The sequence below is a fragment of the Corvus cornix genome, chromosome Z (assembly GCF_000738735.6).
Source record: "Corvus cornix cornix isolate S_Up_H32 chromosome Z, ASM73873v5, whole genome shotgun sequence".
Lineage (NCBI taxonomy): Eukaryota > Metazoa > Chordata > Aves > Passeriformes > Corvidae > Corvus > Corvus cornix.
In genome coordinates, this window is record NC_046357.1 from 56,095,580 (window position 1) to 56,114,982 (window position 19,403).

The 19,403-nt window shown below is 35.4% G+C and overlaps 1 protein-coding gene across 4 annotated transcripts in view; it reads left to right on the forward strand.

Annotated features, from left to right (window-relative positions):
- Positions 1–17,214, forward strand: part of TMEM161B (transmembrane protein 161B) — a 46,461-nt gene extending 29,247 nt beyond the window's left edge. For 3 of the 4 annotated variants that reach the window (XM_039566816.1, XM_039566817.1, XM_019281910.3), the window contains 5 exons: positions 1,322–1,462; positions 4,517–4,630; positions 5,733–5,907; positions 7,998–8,094; positions 8,941–17,214. In XM_039566816.1, the coding sequence (XP_039422750.1) occupies positions 1,322–1,462; positions 4,517–4,630; positions 5,733–5,907; positions 7,998–8,094; positions 8,941–9,218 (805 nt within the window). In that variant the 3' untranslated portion in view covers positions 9,219–17,214. The remainder of the gene's footprint in view (positions 1–1,321; positions 1,463–4,516; positions 4,631–5,732; positions 5,908–7,997; positions 8,095–8,940) is intronic. The other variant, XM_039566818.1, reaches the window with a different exon arrangement.
- The last annotated feature ends 2,189 nt before the right edge of the window (positions 17,215–19,403 follow it).

Here is a 19,403-nt window from a genome sequence, read left to right on the forward strand (position 1 = left end):
TGGCATTAGGAGTAAATTGTGTTGTTCAGTCTTGTTTTCAGGTTGTAACTGTGTTCCTATCATGCAAAAACATCTGCTTGCTACAGGACATCTAAGTTTTTTATGGACTGCTGAAGGAGCATGCCATAGCTTGCGATGTTACATAAATACACAAATACTGTCATAGGCAGCCTTTGTATATTGCAAAATGGATTTCTGTTACAGTTCCTTATACGTGTGTGCTAAAATTTTGGGAGTATTTCATCACTGGAAGCACAACATTGAATTTCTTGCTTGATAGGTCTCAAGTATCATGCAGAAGCCATGGCATATCTTTATTTTTGAGGAACAGAAATTTCCTCAAACTAGATTAGTGTAATTTATGAATAAACTCATGGGAAACTGGTAACTGAATCCCATGTATTTCTTAGCCTTTCTTTAACCTGCTTTCCTAAGCTATTGCAAGTTCACTAACTTCTGTATTCATTTTCATGATGTTTGTTTAGTTTTAAACTATAGGAGTGCTTTACCTGTTTTTAGCAGCAACTGAGTTAATGATGGTGTCTCTTGATAGTTTAGGTGACATAAGTTAAGAAAGAATCTGAAACTCATTTTGGATCACTAGATTTGGTTTTGTTCCTCTTTAATCTCTTAGTTACATTTCACTGTAACTATGATGTTTTAGTTGTTTGTTTGAGGGGTTTGGTTTGGTTTTTTCTTTTGTTATGCAGTGTTTGTTACTTATGTAATTAATTCTGTGATTTGGTTGATCCTGGATATTTTTCCTGTAATTTTTTTTATATCCAGTAGTAATCACTTGGAAGAGACATGTTAATGGCCACACATACATTTCAGATAAATCTGTAAAAAGATGCAGTAATACAGTTTGATAGAGCTTTTTAATGGATGATGGTAGAATAAAATACCCGTTTTATCTTTGAGCAGGTAAACTTATGAGGCATGTGTTCCTCTTGAAAACACAATCCTTAAATTTATTCTATTTTAGTTATTTCTGTTATATAATTTGTTGTTAATTACAATATAAAATTATTCTTTTTTTTCTTCTTCTCTACTAACAAATTAACATCTCACAGGCAGTAAATTAGGTTTTCTGTTTTTCTAGGAAATAAATAGGTGACTTGGTTGGGTTTTGAAAGTATCCTTAAAAATTTTAATTTCTGATTGGTTTGAGTAATGTTAGTATTCCAGAGGAAGCCTATAGAATACTGTTGGCTTTTTTAATTAAATGTTAGATACTGTTGGGTTGAAAGTAGTCTCTGATACTCCCCACTCCCCCAACTTCCTCCCCAAGAAAATGCTTATTTCCTTTCTTTTCTTTTAGGGGTCCTGTGTCTAAACTAACCTTCAAATTGTTCCTGGCTGTTCTGTGTTCACTTATTGGTGCTTTTTTGACATTCCCTGGCTTGCGACTGGCTCAAATGCATCTGGATGCTCTGAATTTAGCAACAGAAAAAATAACACAGTAAGAGAAAATATATGCAAATAGGTATATGCGACTCAGTCTTAAATCTTTTATGTCTAAAAATAAACAAAGCAAACTATTCCAACAAGAAGGTAGTGACTTAAGACTTCTGTTGCTGCCTGCTTTTCATATCTGGAGCAGATTTGCAACCTGCCACTTTCTGCTCAACCTGTGCTATGCCAGTCTGTTACATTCTTTACCTTGTAATTTAGAGTCCCAATTAAAGGAGCTTTCCTTTCCTCCTGCAAGAGCTCCACCATGAATGTCTCTGTGTCCAGCTCTTTCCCCCATCATGTCTTTCCAGAAGTAAGATAACCTTCAGGAAATACAAGTACAACCACAGACTGTTTTTTTCCACCTACACTTGCAGCTGGGCATTATTCCTTTAATATATTTAGCATACGATAAAATGTAAAAATGACCCAGAATATTTAATAAGAATCATGTTAATACCAATTTAAAGGAATATTTTCATTTTCAGCCATCTTTTCATTTGATAATAAAATGTTCTGTTCAATTTAACTATTTCTTTTGAGCATTCTCGGGTTGAGGGTGAAATTCCAAGTGGTTTTCAGAGATCTTGACTGTTGATGTTTGATACATGATAATGACAGATTCTGCAGCATAGGGCTGTGTGGGTACTAAGTCTGCTAAATTTCCTAAGACAACCATTATGTTTTCCAATAGAAAAATAATTTTTGTTCAAACTGCATTTTTTTTCTTTCCCTTCAGAATGTTCAGCTTAAAAATTAATCTGTTTGAAGTGAGTCCATCAGTCTTGGTAAATTTATAAGCAAGTACACTTGCACCCAGTGTAGTTGTCCATGTATAGCAGCCAGCTATTGGCTTGTTTTATCTGCTGTTAATTTCTGTCTGTGTGTAGACTGTGACTGAGTCACTTCCTAATCTGTTCTTTTCAGATAAACTACTTAGTTCTTCTTAGTTATGGTTCTCAATATTTTAAAATTCCTTGTGTCTTTTTTGTATTTCAACATCTTCCTTGATCAATGGACATGACATCCTAGGCAGAAATATAAACTCTGAAACAAAAATCCATTAATCAAGAACTAAAGGGGAATTAATACCCACTAAAGTGTGCTTTTGAAAATTAAAACTTCTCTAGCTTCTTTAGAAGATATTGGAACTGGTTGTTGAAGATAACTTTGTGCAACACCACCAAGTTATTTTCAAAAGTCTACCAATACTTTGACTATTCAAGTGGTACAATGTGAAAATTACATTAAATAGATTAAAAGGTACCAATATAATTAGGTAAAGTCATTATAAAGAGTAATTGTCAAGTGCCAGGTTCTAATAAACCTGAAGAACATAACTTGTCTTTGCTGATGCACATTGATTTGTCAGTGAGTAGATCATTTACTGACTACAGTTCTTTGACAGTGACTAAAGGGGGTTTTTAAATGAGGATGACGTCTCACTGATACAAAGCTTTCTAAGTTGGGTGCTAAAACTGTGTGTGTCTCTGCAGTCAAATACATGCTCTACTTTAAAAAATCAACCAAAACAACTACAAAGAAAAAGCCAAACAAACAAAACACAAAAACAACAAAAACCAAAGAAAAAACCTTAATCAAACCAAAAGTCCCCAAGCCGTCCAAGCCCCCTAAGCTGTCCAAAAAACATATCAATCTCCCTTAAAATCCAACAAAAGAACCAAAACTAAACAACCCAAAAAAGCCCAGCACAAAATCTCTTCCTTAATGGAATGGAACATTTAACTTGCAGGGAACACTGACCAAAAAAAGCCCAAAACCTTCAAGGTTAATGATTAAGTACCACTTTGCTAATATGTTCAGAATTATTACTGTGATTCTTTTATGCGTATAGGGAGTAAGTTCACTTTTGGGCAAACAGAATAAAAATCATCTGGTGTCCATTTTGATTTTAAGAACGGTTTGATTTTTTTTTTCTTTGCCAGTAGTATCCTTCCCTGCATATATTTGGAGTCTTCTTAACAAATTTGTACAATTTTTGTACACACTCCCTCCTTTGCCAGAGCGTGAAAGGGTATTTCAACAGCCTTTCTGCCTGTTCCCAAAAAAAAAAAAAAAAAAGTGCTTCTAACCACCCTTTGGCACATTCCAGTCCATTAAATCAGTAGGATCTCTTAAATAAGTAGAAGCTCAGGTAAAAGGCTTTCACAATCTAATGAAATGCTTTGGACTGTTCTTGATGCTGTTGCATTCCCTAGCAATACTTAATAGCTAGCCGGGCTGACTTCTTCATCTGAAACCAAAGATTAAAATTTGTGTGTGATGACAACTTCTGTAACATGCAAAGATTTTAATGATTTTAGGAAGCTTGATAGTTTGCAATCTGGAAGGTCTTGTGTTCTTTAGAACAACTTTTGATTACATGATTTTTTTCTATAGTGTAGAAGTGGTGTAGTGTTTTCTATAGTATAGTGACCCTGATTCTCTTAGTGAGGAAATATTGCACTAACAAAACAACCCAATCCCTTCAACTGTTCTCAATTCATTTTAGTATGAAAAATGATTGGGAAAATGTCTTTAGAAATAGAGAAGAAAATTTAGAAATAAAGAAGGATGTTAATTTCAGGGATAACTCCAAAACTATATCCCCTTTTTAAATTCCACTGTTTTGTACTCAAAGATTACTAAAGAGAACTATATTTATTTTTATTGTGCAGTTTTATACAGTGCTTTTAAAAGGGAAAAGCCATGCTGGCTTTTTGGATTTTTGGTCTGAGTATCTTTGACTGAATATAAGTACCAAGTTTAATTTAGTCAGGGTTTCTAAATAAAATACTTCATTAAACTGTGAAATCTGACCTCTGACAACTCTTTCTTCTGTTCTTTTTTAAAGCCAAAATCCAGTGTGATTTCACAATATGCAGTATTACTGTTTTGTTGAAATGTAACTGATACCTATAAAATAGGGAAGTAATTTTCTTATTTATCTTTCTCCCAACTATTTTAAAGTTAAGATTTCTCCTTTTGAATCTGTATACACTTTCAACAGTATGGTCATTGTTTTTGTTTACTAACTTCCTCCTTTTTTTTCGTCTTTCAGAACATTGCTACATATAAACTTCTTGGCACCTTTATTTATGGTTCTACTGTGGGTAAAACCAATCACTAAGGACTACATTATGAACCCACCTTTGGGCAAAGAGAGCATTCCTTTGTAAGATTTCCTTTAAAAATTCTTTCTCGAGTATTGAGAACAAAACAGTGTCTTAGAGTTGTTTGAAAGTCATTGAACCATGAAAGACTTTTAATAGAATCTGCTGTCAGAGGTATTGTGGAAGGTGCAGCTGAGTTCTAAAGAGCTTCTGTTATTTCAAAAGAATGAGAAATGGTTGCAGAATATTGAGTGTTAAGGTGGTGGTTCCCAAAAAGCTGCTGTCTTCTGACATCTCAGTGGCAGTAATGGGTTGTTCTTTGTAAGGGTGGAATACCACCTCACTACTAGCTGCTGGAATCTTGTATCCTGCATATTGGTGTAGGAAAGGAGCAGTTTCACTGAAAATAGTTGAGATATGTTGGCATGAGAGCTGAACTAGGATGTTTGTCTTAAGATCTATATGCTGATGAAGTGGTATTGAATTGATAGGTAAAATATTTAAAATACAAAAAGGGAAAGAGTTTCCAAGAAGAGTGGTACCTGAAATACTGTATAAGAAGCATAGTTGATTGTCATTGTCACAGTTAGTCTTGCTAATTCAAAATAGTCTTGAAAAAGATATGATGGGCTGATACATTTCTTGCTTTCTAGAAGTGAGATAAGCTTCTAGAGTGATCCTGTGACCATTGAGCTATTACATAAAACACAATAAATATACGTATTTTGTATATCTTTTGTTCCTCAGTTTATCTTAAAATGAATGTTGAACTATAACTGGGTTTATCAGGCAACTGAAGTACCCATTTACAGTGTAGTACTGTTTACTGCATAGTCCTGTGTGTCTGAAAACCTGTAATTATCTGAGCAACCTTGGGCTTTAGTGTTCTTCCTTCATTACGCAGAATTTAAGCATTTAAGAACTGCTCTTGTTTACAGAGAAATGAATACTAATTTGGATCTAAATCTGTAGGGCTTCTGAGAAGTAGTAGGAAAAAGAAGGCAAAAGTAAATACTACTTGCATGTGAACTTCATAACTGTAGTTTGTGTGTTAACTAGTTTTGACAATTTGCCTCAAGATTACTTTACAGATTATACAAACAAATAACTGTAGCAGTAGGTGGTCTTTGGAAAACAGCATTACCCTTTGTTTATTATCCACAGAATGTCAGAAGATACATTTGATACCATCAGATTGTGGATTATAATCCTGTTATGTGCTTTACGGTTGGCTATGATGCGTCATCATTTACAGGCCTATCTGAATTTAGCCCAGAAAAGTGTGGATCAGATGAAAAAGGAAGCTGGTAGAATAAGTATGGTTGATTTACAGAAAATGGTAAGTATGGTGGCACTGATTTATGTATTTGTAGTAGTTCAACTCTGCAAATTACTTTTTTCCAGTTGGTTGTCTTCTGCAGCAGCAGAGCTCATATCTGAATGAAGCTTTCTAGACTATATCTCCTATAAAAATAGCACCATTACAGAGAAATTCTGCAAACCAAAATATGGAGAGATGTATCATCTGTGTTATGTGGATGGTTTGTCCTTGGTTATTTGGAAGTTGTTAAAAAAGATCCCTTCCAGTGAGTGGTGATCTCTTAACTACAACATGGGAAAGAAAAAATTAAATTTAGATAGAAGGGTAAAATATCAACTATGATTTTTAAATTGAGGGAGAATTTATGATAAGGTGGTTATATTTTGGAATAAAACAACAGATGTTTAATGCTGTCAAACCACTTTCAAGTGCACCAGCCTAGTTAAAAAACTGCCTATCTTATTGTGGATAAGGTGACATTTCTTAGGGTTCTTTTTTTTAAAGAAAAGTAGTAAAGCATACCTTGAACAAATGGAGGAGGTAGAATGGGTGTTGTGTGCTACCTGCAAAATAAGCTTAAATTTCTAGTGTTGTATGATAGTGCTATCTAATGATCCTGCTGAGTTGGGATGTATTGCAGGAGGAATATTGAAGCATGCTGTAAGAAAAAGACTCCTCTTCCAGGATTGTCATTATTACTTATAGTTACATTAGGTGTCTGAAGGTTATAAGAGAACTGTGCAGTAGTTATTTACAAAGTGGCTAGGAATTTGCTTCAGAAAAAAAGTTAGGAAAAACATGTGGTAGCAACTGGTTAGGGTAGAACTGTGCTGATTGCTGTAAATGCACTATTTTAGTACTGGGAATTTTATTCCTATCTATGAAACAGTAATGTCTTCTCTTTGTGGCATTTCTTAAATCCATTTCTCCAGTATCTTCATATATTCTCTTTGAGAAGGCCGTAGCCTCTAGGTCTAGTCTTCTACTGTTTTACTAATCATACCTGCTTTACCTTTTTTAGGAACTTCTGCCAGTATATTCTTTCCTGTCTGTCATTCTACAGATCATTTGTGATTCTAGTGATCATTACTTTTTAATTTATTTTTGTCATATTCCATCAATTTTTTTACAATATTTTTGTCTCCTGCTTTTTCTTCTGTCAGTGTCCACTACTTTTTCTTCTCATGTTAGTTTTTTGATGCTTGCTTGTTAAGAAGCCCTTTGAGGCTTGAGAAGTATTCCTAAAACTGTCATGTCTGCGTTCATAATTTTTGCCACCCTGCATTCTGTTCTTTTTTAAAAGCCCGGGTAGTTTTATTTCACTGCTTGCTTGCTGTTGATTTTGTGACTCTTTTCCTTCTTTATTTGGTTTAATCTTTTAGGTCAATAGTTTATATAAAATATGTACTGTTACAATCTTGAGAAAAATGGAACAGATGGAGAGCAGGGGGAGGGATATATCTATATGCATTTCGATGAACCATAGCGTATAACTGAAATAAAGATCATTTAAATGCTGTTATTGATCTAATGAAAACTCATCTTGTCATTGTTTTTAAAATACAGGTGTTTTTCCAGTGGGAAATCTTAAAAATATCTCGCTTCTGAAAAAGGACTGTAATATCAACCAAACTCTCATTTATTTTTTATGGGGCTTTGGACTGTGACTACTACTTCATTTTAGAAATAGGATTTAGTTTGTAAATAACTGGGAACTTGAAAAATTAAACATATATATTTATTTTTGTTTCTGGTGTATTAAAATAGGAACCATTGAATGATGGGATACAGTTTGCAGAAGCAAAATTGATGCTCTTTTTTTTTAACAGAATTGATGCTTTTAATTATTTTCTTTCAGCACTTCCTCTCAGATTTGTAAATGTCCTGAAACTAGAATTCATTATGGGGATTTCTTCATTAGTTCTTTTGAAGATGATATGTCACGTGCCAAGAGTTGCTAGAAAATTCTTAAAACAGCTTTAATGCATAAGTACTGGGTTTTTTTAATAACAATTTTTAATAAACTATTTGTTTTTTCTAGACATGTTCAAAAAGGTCTGCTTTGATCAACCAGGACTCATGAACTTCACTCTCCTTCATTTTTCCAGGTGGCTCGGGTATTCTATTATCTCTGTGTAATTGCACTGCAGTATGTTGCACCATTGGTAATGCTCCTTCACACAACTCTGCTCTTGAAAACACTAGGTAAGCAACATTGGATCAACAAAAGTTTATTCTGTTCTACACAGGGCTTTTTTATTTTCACCTGACTAAAGAAGAATTCATGGGTACTTGAAAAACACCCTTTAGTTTCCTGTACTTTAAAATGTTCATGTGTGGCTTCTAAGCAGTTTTTTCTGTTGCTCCTTTTGATATTTTTCAATTCCATGCTAATTTGTTTGATTTATTTCTGAGAAATTGTGTAATGCAACCAATTAAGTTGTTTACTTCTGTTGAAATATTTGTCCTTTTAGGAGTATTTGAGAAGTGAACTGTATAAACATGATTGATTGAACTTCATTAGCATCTCATGAAGGAATTTTTTTCATCTTTTTGCCTTTGGTAGGCTTTTAGAATGGGACTTGTGAGATACGGGGTTCATATAGTTAGTGGGAGATCTGAAGTCGCTCTGGTTTGAGGTTTTTTTCTTTCTTTCTTGTGAGAGATACCTTTCATAACCTGCCATGCAGCTATGTCATTCTCTTTGCAAAAAGGCAATGGATAGAGATAGGCTTTAGCCCTGCCCTGAAGTAGACATCTCCATTTGGTGAGATGAATCATACCCAGGATGTACAGGGGTCTCAAGGCAGCTATATCATATGTAGATGTTAGGATGTCAAAATACAAGATGAATGCTACCCTAGTAGGTTGCTGGTATGACCAGGAAGTCCTGCAGATGAATATAGTTTGTATATACTAAGTTATAAAAACTTAACATTTTTGTGTATGTATTAAAAATATATTGAAAATATATCCAATATGTAAAGTGATTGAATTAACAGAACTTGTATTTAATTCTACAAAAATCTGTTACTTGTTTCTTTTTAACAGGTAATTATTCTTGGGGCATCTACTCAGAATTGAATTCTGACACTCCAGTAGAAAAGAGTCTGCTTCCCAATTCTGTTTATTCTGTGTCTCCACCTGCTGATGGAAAGATGAAAGTAACTGTAGTCCAAATAACAATGGCTCTGGGAAGCCTAAAGAATATTTTCACTCCTCTCCTGTTCCGGGGACTCCTGTCTTTCCTCACCTGGTGGATTGCTGCTTGCCTTTTTTCTACAAGCCTTTTTGGGCTCTTCTATCACCAGTACCTGACTGTGGCATGAACAAGTCAATTGACAAAGCAAGTGTGAGGTCAAATTCTAGATACAAACCCAGGTACCCAAGAGGAGATGAAGAGAAAAGAGAACTATATATGTGAAGAGAAAACATATCATAATTATTTTTAAACACTTCCTTGGTGTTCTCAGGGTAAATAATCTTAAAATGCTTAAAATTGCAACTGGGTTTGTTATTTTTGTTACCCAAATGGTAGGTAATTAATTGAATTATTGTATTGGGACTGACTGACATTATTGTGTTGTAGATGGTGGTAAGCATGCTGAAAAGATGCGACCTCTGAGTATCTTGGTTTCCATAAACAGCAAGCCAAACTCAAAAATTTGTTTTAAGCATCAACAGTTATTGACTGAGCTGCATTCAAAGGGTACTGGACATAGTGATCGTGGCTGCCTATGGATTAAGTCTTGAAACTGAGCCATACAGTGAAAGGAGAGAGAGGGGATTTAAAAAAAAAATTCTGTTGGATAGCTGTTGATCACTTTTCTCCTTGGAAAATGAAAAAATCCAACAGGAAAAAAGAGATACTGTATATTACAGTAAGGAAAGTTGTATAAAATATAAATTTAACAGGAGCAGATGTATGTACCTGACAGGTATTGCTGCCTACATATTTTGCAGGAGTGCTTGTGCAGTAAGAAGAGAGTTATAACAAATATATTGTTTCAGTCCCTGCAGTCATTTTGAAGTAATGGCCATCTGTATTGGTGCTAGTATTGATCCACAGATTCCATCTGGATCTTTTAAAGTTCTTCTTTTAAAGTAGTGGATAAATTCCATTGAATTCACAAAAGAATAGAAAATAATTAATGACACCAGTCAAACATTTCAAAACAAAACAGTTTAATCCTGCTGATTGACACTGTATGTATATGTGTAATGTACATATAAATATATATTATATATTAGATATATAATATATATGAAGGTGTGAAATATGGAATCTTTATTTTAAATTACTGAATGTGTCTGACAGGGCTGTGGGAGAAAGATGTATGTGTATCTAGTGATTTCAAGGTCCCCTTTTGAAATGAAACTTAAATTTTTCTTTTCTTTTTTTGGAGTTCAGTTGAAAGGGCTATTTGGTTTTTCTGCCTCTTTAGAGGTACTTAGTTATACTAAAGAACTTACACTGTCTTGAAAGAAGTCTACTTAAACTGTTAATCTTAAAATTTCTGCTCTGTCAAATCATCATCTTTTGCCACTTTAATCTGTGTTAACTTGACCGTATAATGATAATTAATATATCTTGGCTTCAGAAATAGATTTTCTGTACAATAAAGCAGCTATATAGTATGAAAAAGAGCAAAGTACTAGCTTTACAATTTTTGCTTAGCTAGAGAGATAGATTCCAATCAAAAAATTGTTTTTTCAGATGTTTTGTGTATTTGCAAAACAGGAATGGGGATTTATATGCAGTAGCTTTTTTAAACAGTTAATATTACACTTTGCAAATGTCAGTGGATTTTTTAATTAATACTAGCTGGTTTTATGTTACTGTTCTTTTTCTCTTGAATTTGTGTACAGCTTTGGCATATAATAAGCATTTATAAATGGAAAAGCTTAACTAAATATTTAATATGTAGCAAACCTACCGTATGGGAAAACAAACTCAATGAATGCAGAAAATCAAGATTTTGAAGCTGGTGATAAACTATCTTACTGTGTTGAAAGCCTTTTAAGTTATTTATTAGTTTATTAAGTTGCATTTATTGATATTGGGGAAAGATTTGTGTTCACCAGCCTAGTACCTACTGCATGCATTTGGGATGTCTGAGAACACCTTGCATGATGCTACTGGTTTCAGTGTGACTGGGGCTGCAAGCTTTGTTGTTTTCACTTTTTGTAACTAACAGGGACAAAGGCTTAACTGTGAATTGGCCTAAAGGTTAATATTTGACCTCATAGTTTTCAAATCACAAAGCATTCCTAGGAGGCATCTTTCAGATGAATAACAGAATGACAAAATATGACAGGTCCAACAATACTGGAGCCATTCTTGTATTAGTTCTAGGTACGTCATTACTACAAGATACATCATTACTAGTAGAATTAATAAGGCCAGCTTTTAGGTTAGAGTTAGGTGTTCAATGCTAATCTTCTGTTCAGTAAAATGAAACGATGCAAACCAGTTTGGTTCTGACAGTGAACTTGCCTGTTGAAGCTCACTATATAGAAGATGTAACCTGTTGTTGCAATCTGAAGGAGTGAATTTTGGATATTTGAGAATACTTCAAAATAATGTTAAACAGCAGTTTCTGTTGACACAGTTATTCTGAAAGCCCCTAAGCAAAAGTGGTCTGTAGTTATATAATAATGCATTCAGCAAAGGTCATAACTGGATCATGTAGCTGAACTTCACAGAGCTTTTCCTAAGAGCTGGTGCTGCCTTACTATTCAGACATCACACTGATCACACTGAAAAATAGGCATCTGGTGTTACAAACATGAAAATCAATGCTTGTAGCCATTGTGCTGTTCCACTGTTCTATAGACCATTGTTCTGCAGAACTGAATGGTTGACCTTTTGGTCAGCAGTCTGATCTGAGTGGGAGATGGTCTTTCTTTGGATCCATTTAATCCTGACATGAGTCCAGAAGGCTTATGAAAAACTAAATATGGCAATAAAAGCCTTTGAAATGTGAGGTGACAGTGAAACCAGAGGGACCATATTGCTAAGATTGTGAGCAGTGCTTCCTACAAGTATGTGATACGCTCAAAAATGTCTTTTAAAGTAAAGTAGCAACCCTGATAATCTTGACTTCCATGTATGTTGTGTAAGGTTCAAAGGAGTATCTGCTCACTTCTTTAGTAAGTTCCTTTGAAACAGCAGCTGGTAAATGCTTTTTTTGTTTCTTTGTTTCATGGAGACCTTTATCAACACCTGGCAATGGGAAAGCATCTTGCAGAAATGGAAGAGAAAGTAAAACATGACTGAAAGGTTGGTGGGCATTATTCAGGATTCCGAAACATTTTGTCTTGCTTTTTGTCCACTACTTAATTAAAAATTTTTAGAATGGTTTGGGTTGGAATGGATCTGAAATGGATCACTTTCCGCAAGACCAGGTTGCTCCAAGCCCCGTCAAACATGGCCTTGAACGCTTCCAGAGATGGGCAGCCACAGCTTCTCCGGGTAGCCTTATCCAGTGCCTCACCATTTGCACAGGCAAGAGTCTCCACCTAACACCTAATCTAAATCTCCCTTCTTTTAGTTTAAAACTATTTCCCCTTGTTCTGTCACTCTCTGCCTATGCAAAAAGTCATTCTCCCTCTTTTTTATAAGCCCCCTTTAAGTACTGGAAGGCCGCAGTGGGGTCTCCCTTAGTTTCTGAGAGATTGTAGAAGGAAAGGTTCCTTTGGCAAAGAACCCATCTTTGTTTCTTTCTTTTCAAATTCGGATCTCCCTTCCTCTCTTAGTGACGTGACTTCTTTCTTCAACTTCTGTAGATGATCTACAGTGCTTTCCCTGTGTTCCCTCTCAGAACTGACTAGGCTAAATTAGTCCAAGATTGTATTTGGACTTCTGTTTAGTTTAAATTTACCTATTTCTGAAGGATAAGTTCCTTTAAATAGTTCAAATAACTTTGAGCTCCAGCTGAAACATGAAAAAACTTGTTAACAATTGTTTAAACTCTACACTTACATTATATAGGTCCCTTGAGAAAAAGGGTTAGGATGGTGATAAACCCAAGTCTTCCAGCAAGTTCAGGGAGGTCCAAACATAACACTTGGGCTATTTCTGAGCTAAGAGAAGTCGATTAAGAAAAGGAGAATAGATTATAGAAAGCCTATTCTTACAGGTGATTATTCTCAGGCCATGCTTGTCCTCTTTTATTCCTTCTCAGGCTATAGGTTATGCCAGTTGTTGAGGTTTTGTTAGCTGCTCAGTTCTTTCCTCTTCCAGAATTCACTTGCATAAGGATCAACAGATTGAACAGTAGCATCAGTGCAAGACAACATCCTTGTACAGAAGATACTTACAGAAAACTAATTTCTGTTGCAGTTGTTCTTCTCATTTGGGTCACAAGTACTGCAAGGTGTCTAAACAGAAATACATTCTTCCCTGGATTGTAAAGTCAAATTTGTCTAAGAACAAAAATGCTACCAAGACATCAACGCAACAATTAGGCAGCATTACCTCACTCTATGCAGTAGTTAACAAGTACAGAAATTTCAGCTAACTTCAAAGGAACAATTCAAAGTGCTGTACTTCACTACAGTTACTACAGCTAAGTGGTAATAGGGATATTGGATATCACATAGAAGTTTGAACACATCTGATCTTAAAGCTGTTGGAAGGCTCTCCAAGGTAAAAGGCCTTATGTCTCTTTATTCTCAAATATCTGTGCTTTCCACAGAGTAATTTTGATCAGTTTTTAAATACTACACTTCATGCTTTTTCATATGGCACAATTTGCACGTGTATTTGTTCAACACAGCCCTTCCCCACCCAGACTTAACCCCACAGTTAATTTTGTCACTATAAAGTTACTAGATAATTTTAATTAAGGTTTAAGAATTAAGTGCCCAGAGAAAATGAAGACACTGAACAAGAATGAGGCCAAACAAAATTGTGTGTTCTCTTGGAGAAATATGTTACAGCTGAGCAAAATCTTAATGGAGGAAGACAACAGCAGGTTACTTGTATCCTAAATCAAATATTAAATGTGAATCTTTACCATTATGAGTAACACTGTTATTTTTAGCATCTGCAGCCTAAATCCCAAATGGTAAATGAAGAGCAATATTTTAACCTCACTGATATCTACTCTAAAGAGCATCTAGGCAACAAGCTTAGAAGCCAAATACCTGATCTCACTAAGCAGGCTGATGCAGATTGGTCTGTCTATGCTTCAGAGTGATTTTTTGCGACTCCTTCTTTAGGAAGGCCTGCCGTGCTTTGTGACCTGTGCAGCACAAGCAGTGAAGTGGATGGCATGTCTCATTTGCACTCCTTAGTACTAGACTGAAAGGTCTTCCTCCTCTAAGTGAGATCATGAAGCCAACATATCATTTCCAGGCTGCTTTCACTGACATCTGTATATGCTGCACTTAACTTTTTCCAGTCTCTCACTGTGGACTATCAGAAGAGTAATATCACACTGGATGTTGTTTTGCATGCCAGTGTATATGTATTTTGATACCTTTGATTTCAAAGGCATTTTTAATGGAAACTATTTTTAATGCTAATACCATGGATCATATTTTCATTTTTTAAATTAATATCAGTGCCTGCAACTAGAAGTCAAAAACTTCTACAGTTTTTTTTTTTAAAGTTTGATGTCCAGACTGAAGTGTTAGCAGGTATGTAGTTTTATATCAAAGTGCAAAATCCACCTGTAAATACCAAATTTTTTCCATGTGATTACATGTCAGTCAAGAACCCTTAAAATTTGTACTTGCAGCATTTTTTCTCAACAACATACAATCCATACGACTCTGCTATCTATAAAATACACATTTCAGAAGAGCTTTGAATAGCTTTTTACAAACCTGTTACCTGTAGGTCATTACTGTTTTGTTGTGCTGCAACATATTTTTTAAAACCTGGCTTAAAATTCTTGCACTCAAAGCCAACCTTATTCTCTCTTCTTCTGTTCATAGTAACTGTGCCTCCCATACAGGTTCTAAGCTTCCAGAGTGTGTATTCACAGTATTTTTGATAAAAACTTAGGATAAAGAAAAAAGCATCAAAAATTGTATTTCATAACTACAGTTCATACATATCATGATGTGCCAACTGTTTTTATTTTTCCTGTCTTTGGTCATTCCTTTGTTCCATTGGAAACAGCATGTAAGGTTTTCTAGGAGGAATACACATGGAAAAGTACTCTGTAATAGAAGTTACAGAAAGCTGTCTAATGTTTCAGTCTTCCCATTTATGTGAGCAAATATTAATGCAAAGAAGCTATTAAATAATTTCAGCCTAAAATTTCTCATAAGGTAAACTTGTTACAAATTGCACAGGGAACATCTTCCAAGTTGTAAATATTTTACTTTAAATCTTTTACTTGTCTCTTTGTTGCTGGGAATGCACAAATTCAGTGTTGTTGTTCAGTTAATAGTCTTTTTTTTTTTTTTTTTGTCTTTAAGTGAAAAGCACATATTACTTTCCATTCTAGAACAAACCTAAGACAAAAAGACCTGCCTCCCTTCATTTAAGTATTTGCCAAATGGGAAAGACTTTGATGTTATATATGTAAATTTTAGCTTCCTCTTATTGCTACAATACTGTTAAAATACGATTTTTATACCTACAGCTTTACAAGTACTAAGATTGTCATGCTTCACAGTGAGGATGGTGCCAAATGGTGTTTGTGTTATATTGATCTGGTGTTGCATTACCTGCTGTTTAAAAACAAATTGCTTCCTATGCTTTTAGAGGTTCAGCAGGATCTGTGATCAGAAGAGCATAACACATGTTGAAAAAGCTCTGGTTTAGGGTGGGTTTTTTTGGTTGTTTTGGGGTTTTTTTTTTAGTGGAGTGGATAATATTTGGGTACAACTAATAAACAACCTCCACTAATATTGCATTATTTTTATACACTGTAAAGTGCCTAATCATGGGTGATTCTGGTAGCCCTTGGAATGGGGTTTGCTATGAAATTTTTTTTTTCATACTGTTTTTGGTTTATGTCCATGTGTGGTTTTGTGTTGTTAACATACTGGAGACAAGATTTTGAAGAAATCTTTTCCGTTCCTTGTACTTAAATGGTAATCTAACAACTTTGCCCGTATCTGACTGGTAATTGAATGCCCCTAATTTAAATTAACACCCCTCTGCTACCTGCCACCTCTGCATTGTTTTCTTTATGACTGATGGCAAGGATTTACAAGCTTTGGAAAGGGTTGACTTACAAAGTTTTGTAGTGACACCTGGGGTGTTAATTATACCCCAGTTGTCCAGGCATATAGGTGACTTCAGCCAGGTAAGTTGTTCTGCTTGGGCTCAGAAGGCTACACTGAAGTTCACTGAATCTTTATGGATTTGGAGCACAAAGAGTACCAAACGTGATATGGCTGACTGACACCAAGCTCCAAAAAGTTACACCTTGTAGAATTTTGTAGAATTCTGTTAGGGTATTTAACAGTGAAACCATCCTTACTTTAAAACTGCTTCTCCACCTTCAGGAATGCAAGAGCTGAAGGCAGAACCTGCCTGGTTCAGCATGGAAGTTAGAAAGTGAGGAAACAGCAAGCCCGTGCTCCTGAATTAATTAATTATACATTCTTCATGTGAAGTGCTTTTAAGTTGAGCTAGTGTTCCTGATTCAAATCTACCAAAGGAAGCCTTCTTCTGAAGAAGGCTTGTCACAGCATGTTGAGCTTTTAGCTCTAAAAAGTGGGTGTAGAAATCTGTACTCTATATAATACACTATTTGGAAACCTGGTACAGTAAGCTTGCTAAATATTTCCTTCACTATTTGTAAGAATTTACATTACTTTTTTTACTGTACAGCATTTAAGAAGCTGGTTTTGCCTTGCTCAGGCAGCGTTTTATACTAATGTAAAAATAATAAGAATTGGTTTGTTGCCTAAATGCCTAAATTTCTTTAACAACAGTAAATTTCACAAAATTGAAGCAAGGTTATGCTTTCTTATTACCTGTACATTTTTTGAAATATTACAGTTTAACTCTGCTTTTATAATGCACACCTTATTAAAATGAAATTTATATCTGTTAGTTAGTTGCTCATTAGTTTGCACACAGCAAATCTAAGAGAAACTGTGATATCTGCTGTTTACCAAGTGGCCCCATCAACTTGCCTGCCTTTGTAAAGTGTTAATCCATGTTGGACATATAATGTCTACTGCAGTAGACATTGTACTCTGCATGCCTTACATTTGTGCACTGTGAAGGACAGACCGTTTTACGGTACTTTAGGTTTAAAAAAAACCTTCCATTATTTTATATAGTATTTCCCATATCCAAAAGAGGACAATTTCTAAAGCCAAAGATCAATAAATGTTCGTTGTCTACCAGTGTGATATTTTTCTCCTACATTTTATGATATATGCTGCTTTTTATCAACTTGCAGAATCTCCCAAGAGCATGTAATAAGCAGGCTTCTTATCAGTTTTTCTACTAGTCTAAGTTGTTTACTTCTTTTAGAAATAATTGAGTAGACCACTTAGTCCCGCCTTCTTTGGGGTGCAGCAAAAAAAATAATTTTTGAATATAAATGCAGGTAGTGTCTTACTCATGTGAACAGCAGTTTAACCACAATGAACCATTTAGAGATTTCTTATGAATGTTTTCATTTTTGTGTGTTTCACTATTTAAATTTTTGTACCATTTCTGGAGAAAGATTGGCTGTACAACATAGTAAGTGGAGGAAATTCTGAGTTTCCCAGTACACTCAAAGGATTTGTCACCCTTCTTCACTGTCACCCTTCCTGATAGGAAATCACTTAGAAAGGGGTTGTGTTTGCTTCTTATGAAAAGAAATGTGTTTAAAAGCATTACATGGTCTCTCCTATTTGTTTCATCCTAGCAGCACTAAGAAGTATACTTAATAACATCTTGTAACCATCTTGAGTTTGATTTTTGGAATATCAGATTTGGTTACGCCTGCATTTTCTTTTCATGTGTGCAACAAACGCAGGTGATTGATGCCAAAATTGGTCCTATAGTTCTACAGCTGTAAAAATAAAAATCCTTGAGAGAACATCTTTCTTTAACCTAAACAAGAGCCATTCAGCAATAGCCATCAGTTGTGTTGCAGAGGCAAAGTGTGCCATGGTGCTAAGAAGAGCCAGTCTTGACATTTTGGGTGAAGATTTGAAAGTCTACAAGGCATTTGAGCTGTGGGACCCCCTCCTGAAAGTGTAACAAAGGTGAGTTTGAAGTGATGGTTAAGAGGAAGGAAATTATAGTGGGAGATCTGCTTATGTCTCAGAAGGCAGCTTAGCCTTCTGCTTTCTTCATGCAGCCTGAAACTTCAGCCTGCCTTTAGAATCCACAATCCCTGGGACTTTGCAGTAGAATAGTTTTGCCCAAAATACAGTGAAAGCCTTTGCAGTATGCTGCTGGAATGAAAGCAAGCCTTGGATTTCAAGGGTCGTATGAAGTCTTGCTTTTGAATTCGCCAGCTCCACACTGTGTAACGCAAATGACTTAGAAGGTCTTCAGTTGACCTCTGCTGTCACATGCAAACATGCATGATTCAGTGCAGTTCCATAGCAGATTATGTGCAGTGGGAGAGGAGAGCCTGGATGTAGCCTCCAGCCAAGAGGGCAAGCATCTGGTACCTCTCCTGTGCTGTCTGATCTAGGTAGGGCTGAGAAAATGTTTAAGATGTTGCTGGTTTGATTTCAATTTTATGACAAATTCTCAAAGAATGTGCAACACAGTTATTGTTGCTTGCCTCCTTAATAGGCTGTTACCTTGTGGACCGTGAAATGCAGAGACTGGAAAATCACTCTTTTGGAGAAATAATTCATGTTCTGTCGACATCCATATTAAAAAAGAGAAAGTATTTTTTTTATACTTTGGAGTTGAGATTAGTGTTTTGCTTTCCAGGGGATGCAGCGCTGATGAGTCTGAGGGAAAGTCAGCTTTTCAGTTCATGAAACGGGAGCCGCTCTATGATATGTCTCTCTTTAAAGCAGACAGGAAAATAATCTTTCTCTCTGAATTACAAGCTTTACAAGCTACTTTCAGTGGTTCTGGATAACCAACCCCTGTCACGTTCCTCTCACCTGTCAAATTTCAAAGCAGCTTTTCAACAAGTATAAAATTAGTATGATTTCCTGAAACTGTCATTTCTATAGATATATAATGTGTAGAATTTGTGCATTGTCAGAAACTAAAAGAGTCCAGGGTCTTAGTTGGAGTTGGCTTGGTCTTCAAGCATCAGCGATGTCCATTTGCTTCGCATTCATTTGTGTTATATTGTGAATAGGACAAACCTCCCAAGTTTTAGTCATATAATCTGTTTTCTTTGAGTGAACACATGTTTTGGTATCAGCCTGACAAGAAAAGTAAAATATAAAAATCTTCAGATTTTTTCTTTTCCAGATTTTCATTTACTCTTTCTTCATGGAGTGGGATTAAGCTGTTGCTGTCATTTCACAGACAGCATGAGCTCACAGAACTGGGAAAGGGGACATGGGGAGAGACATCAGCTGAGTTGTGTATTGAGGAATTTGGGCTGCAGTTTACAAAATGC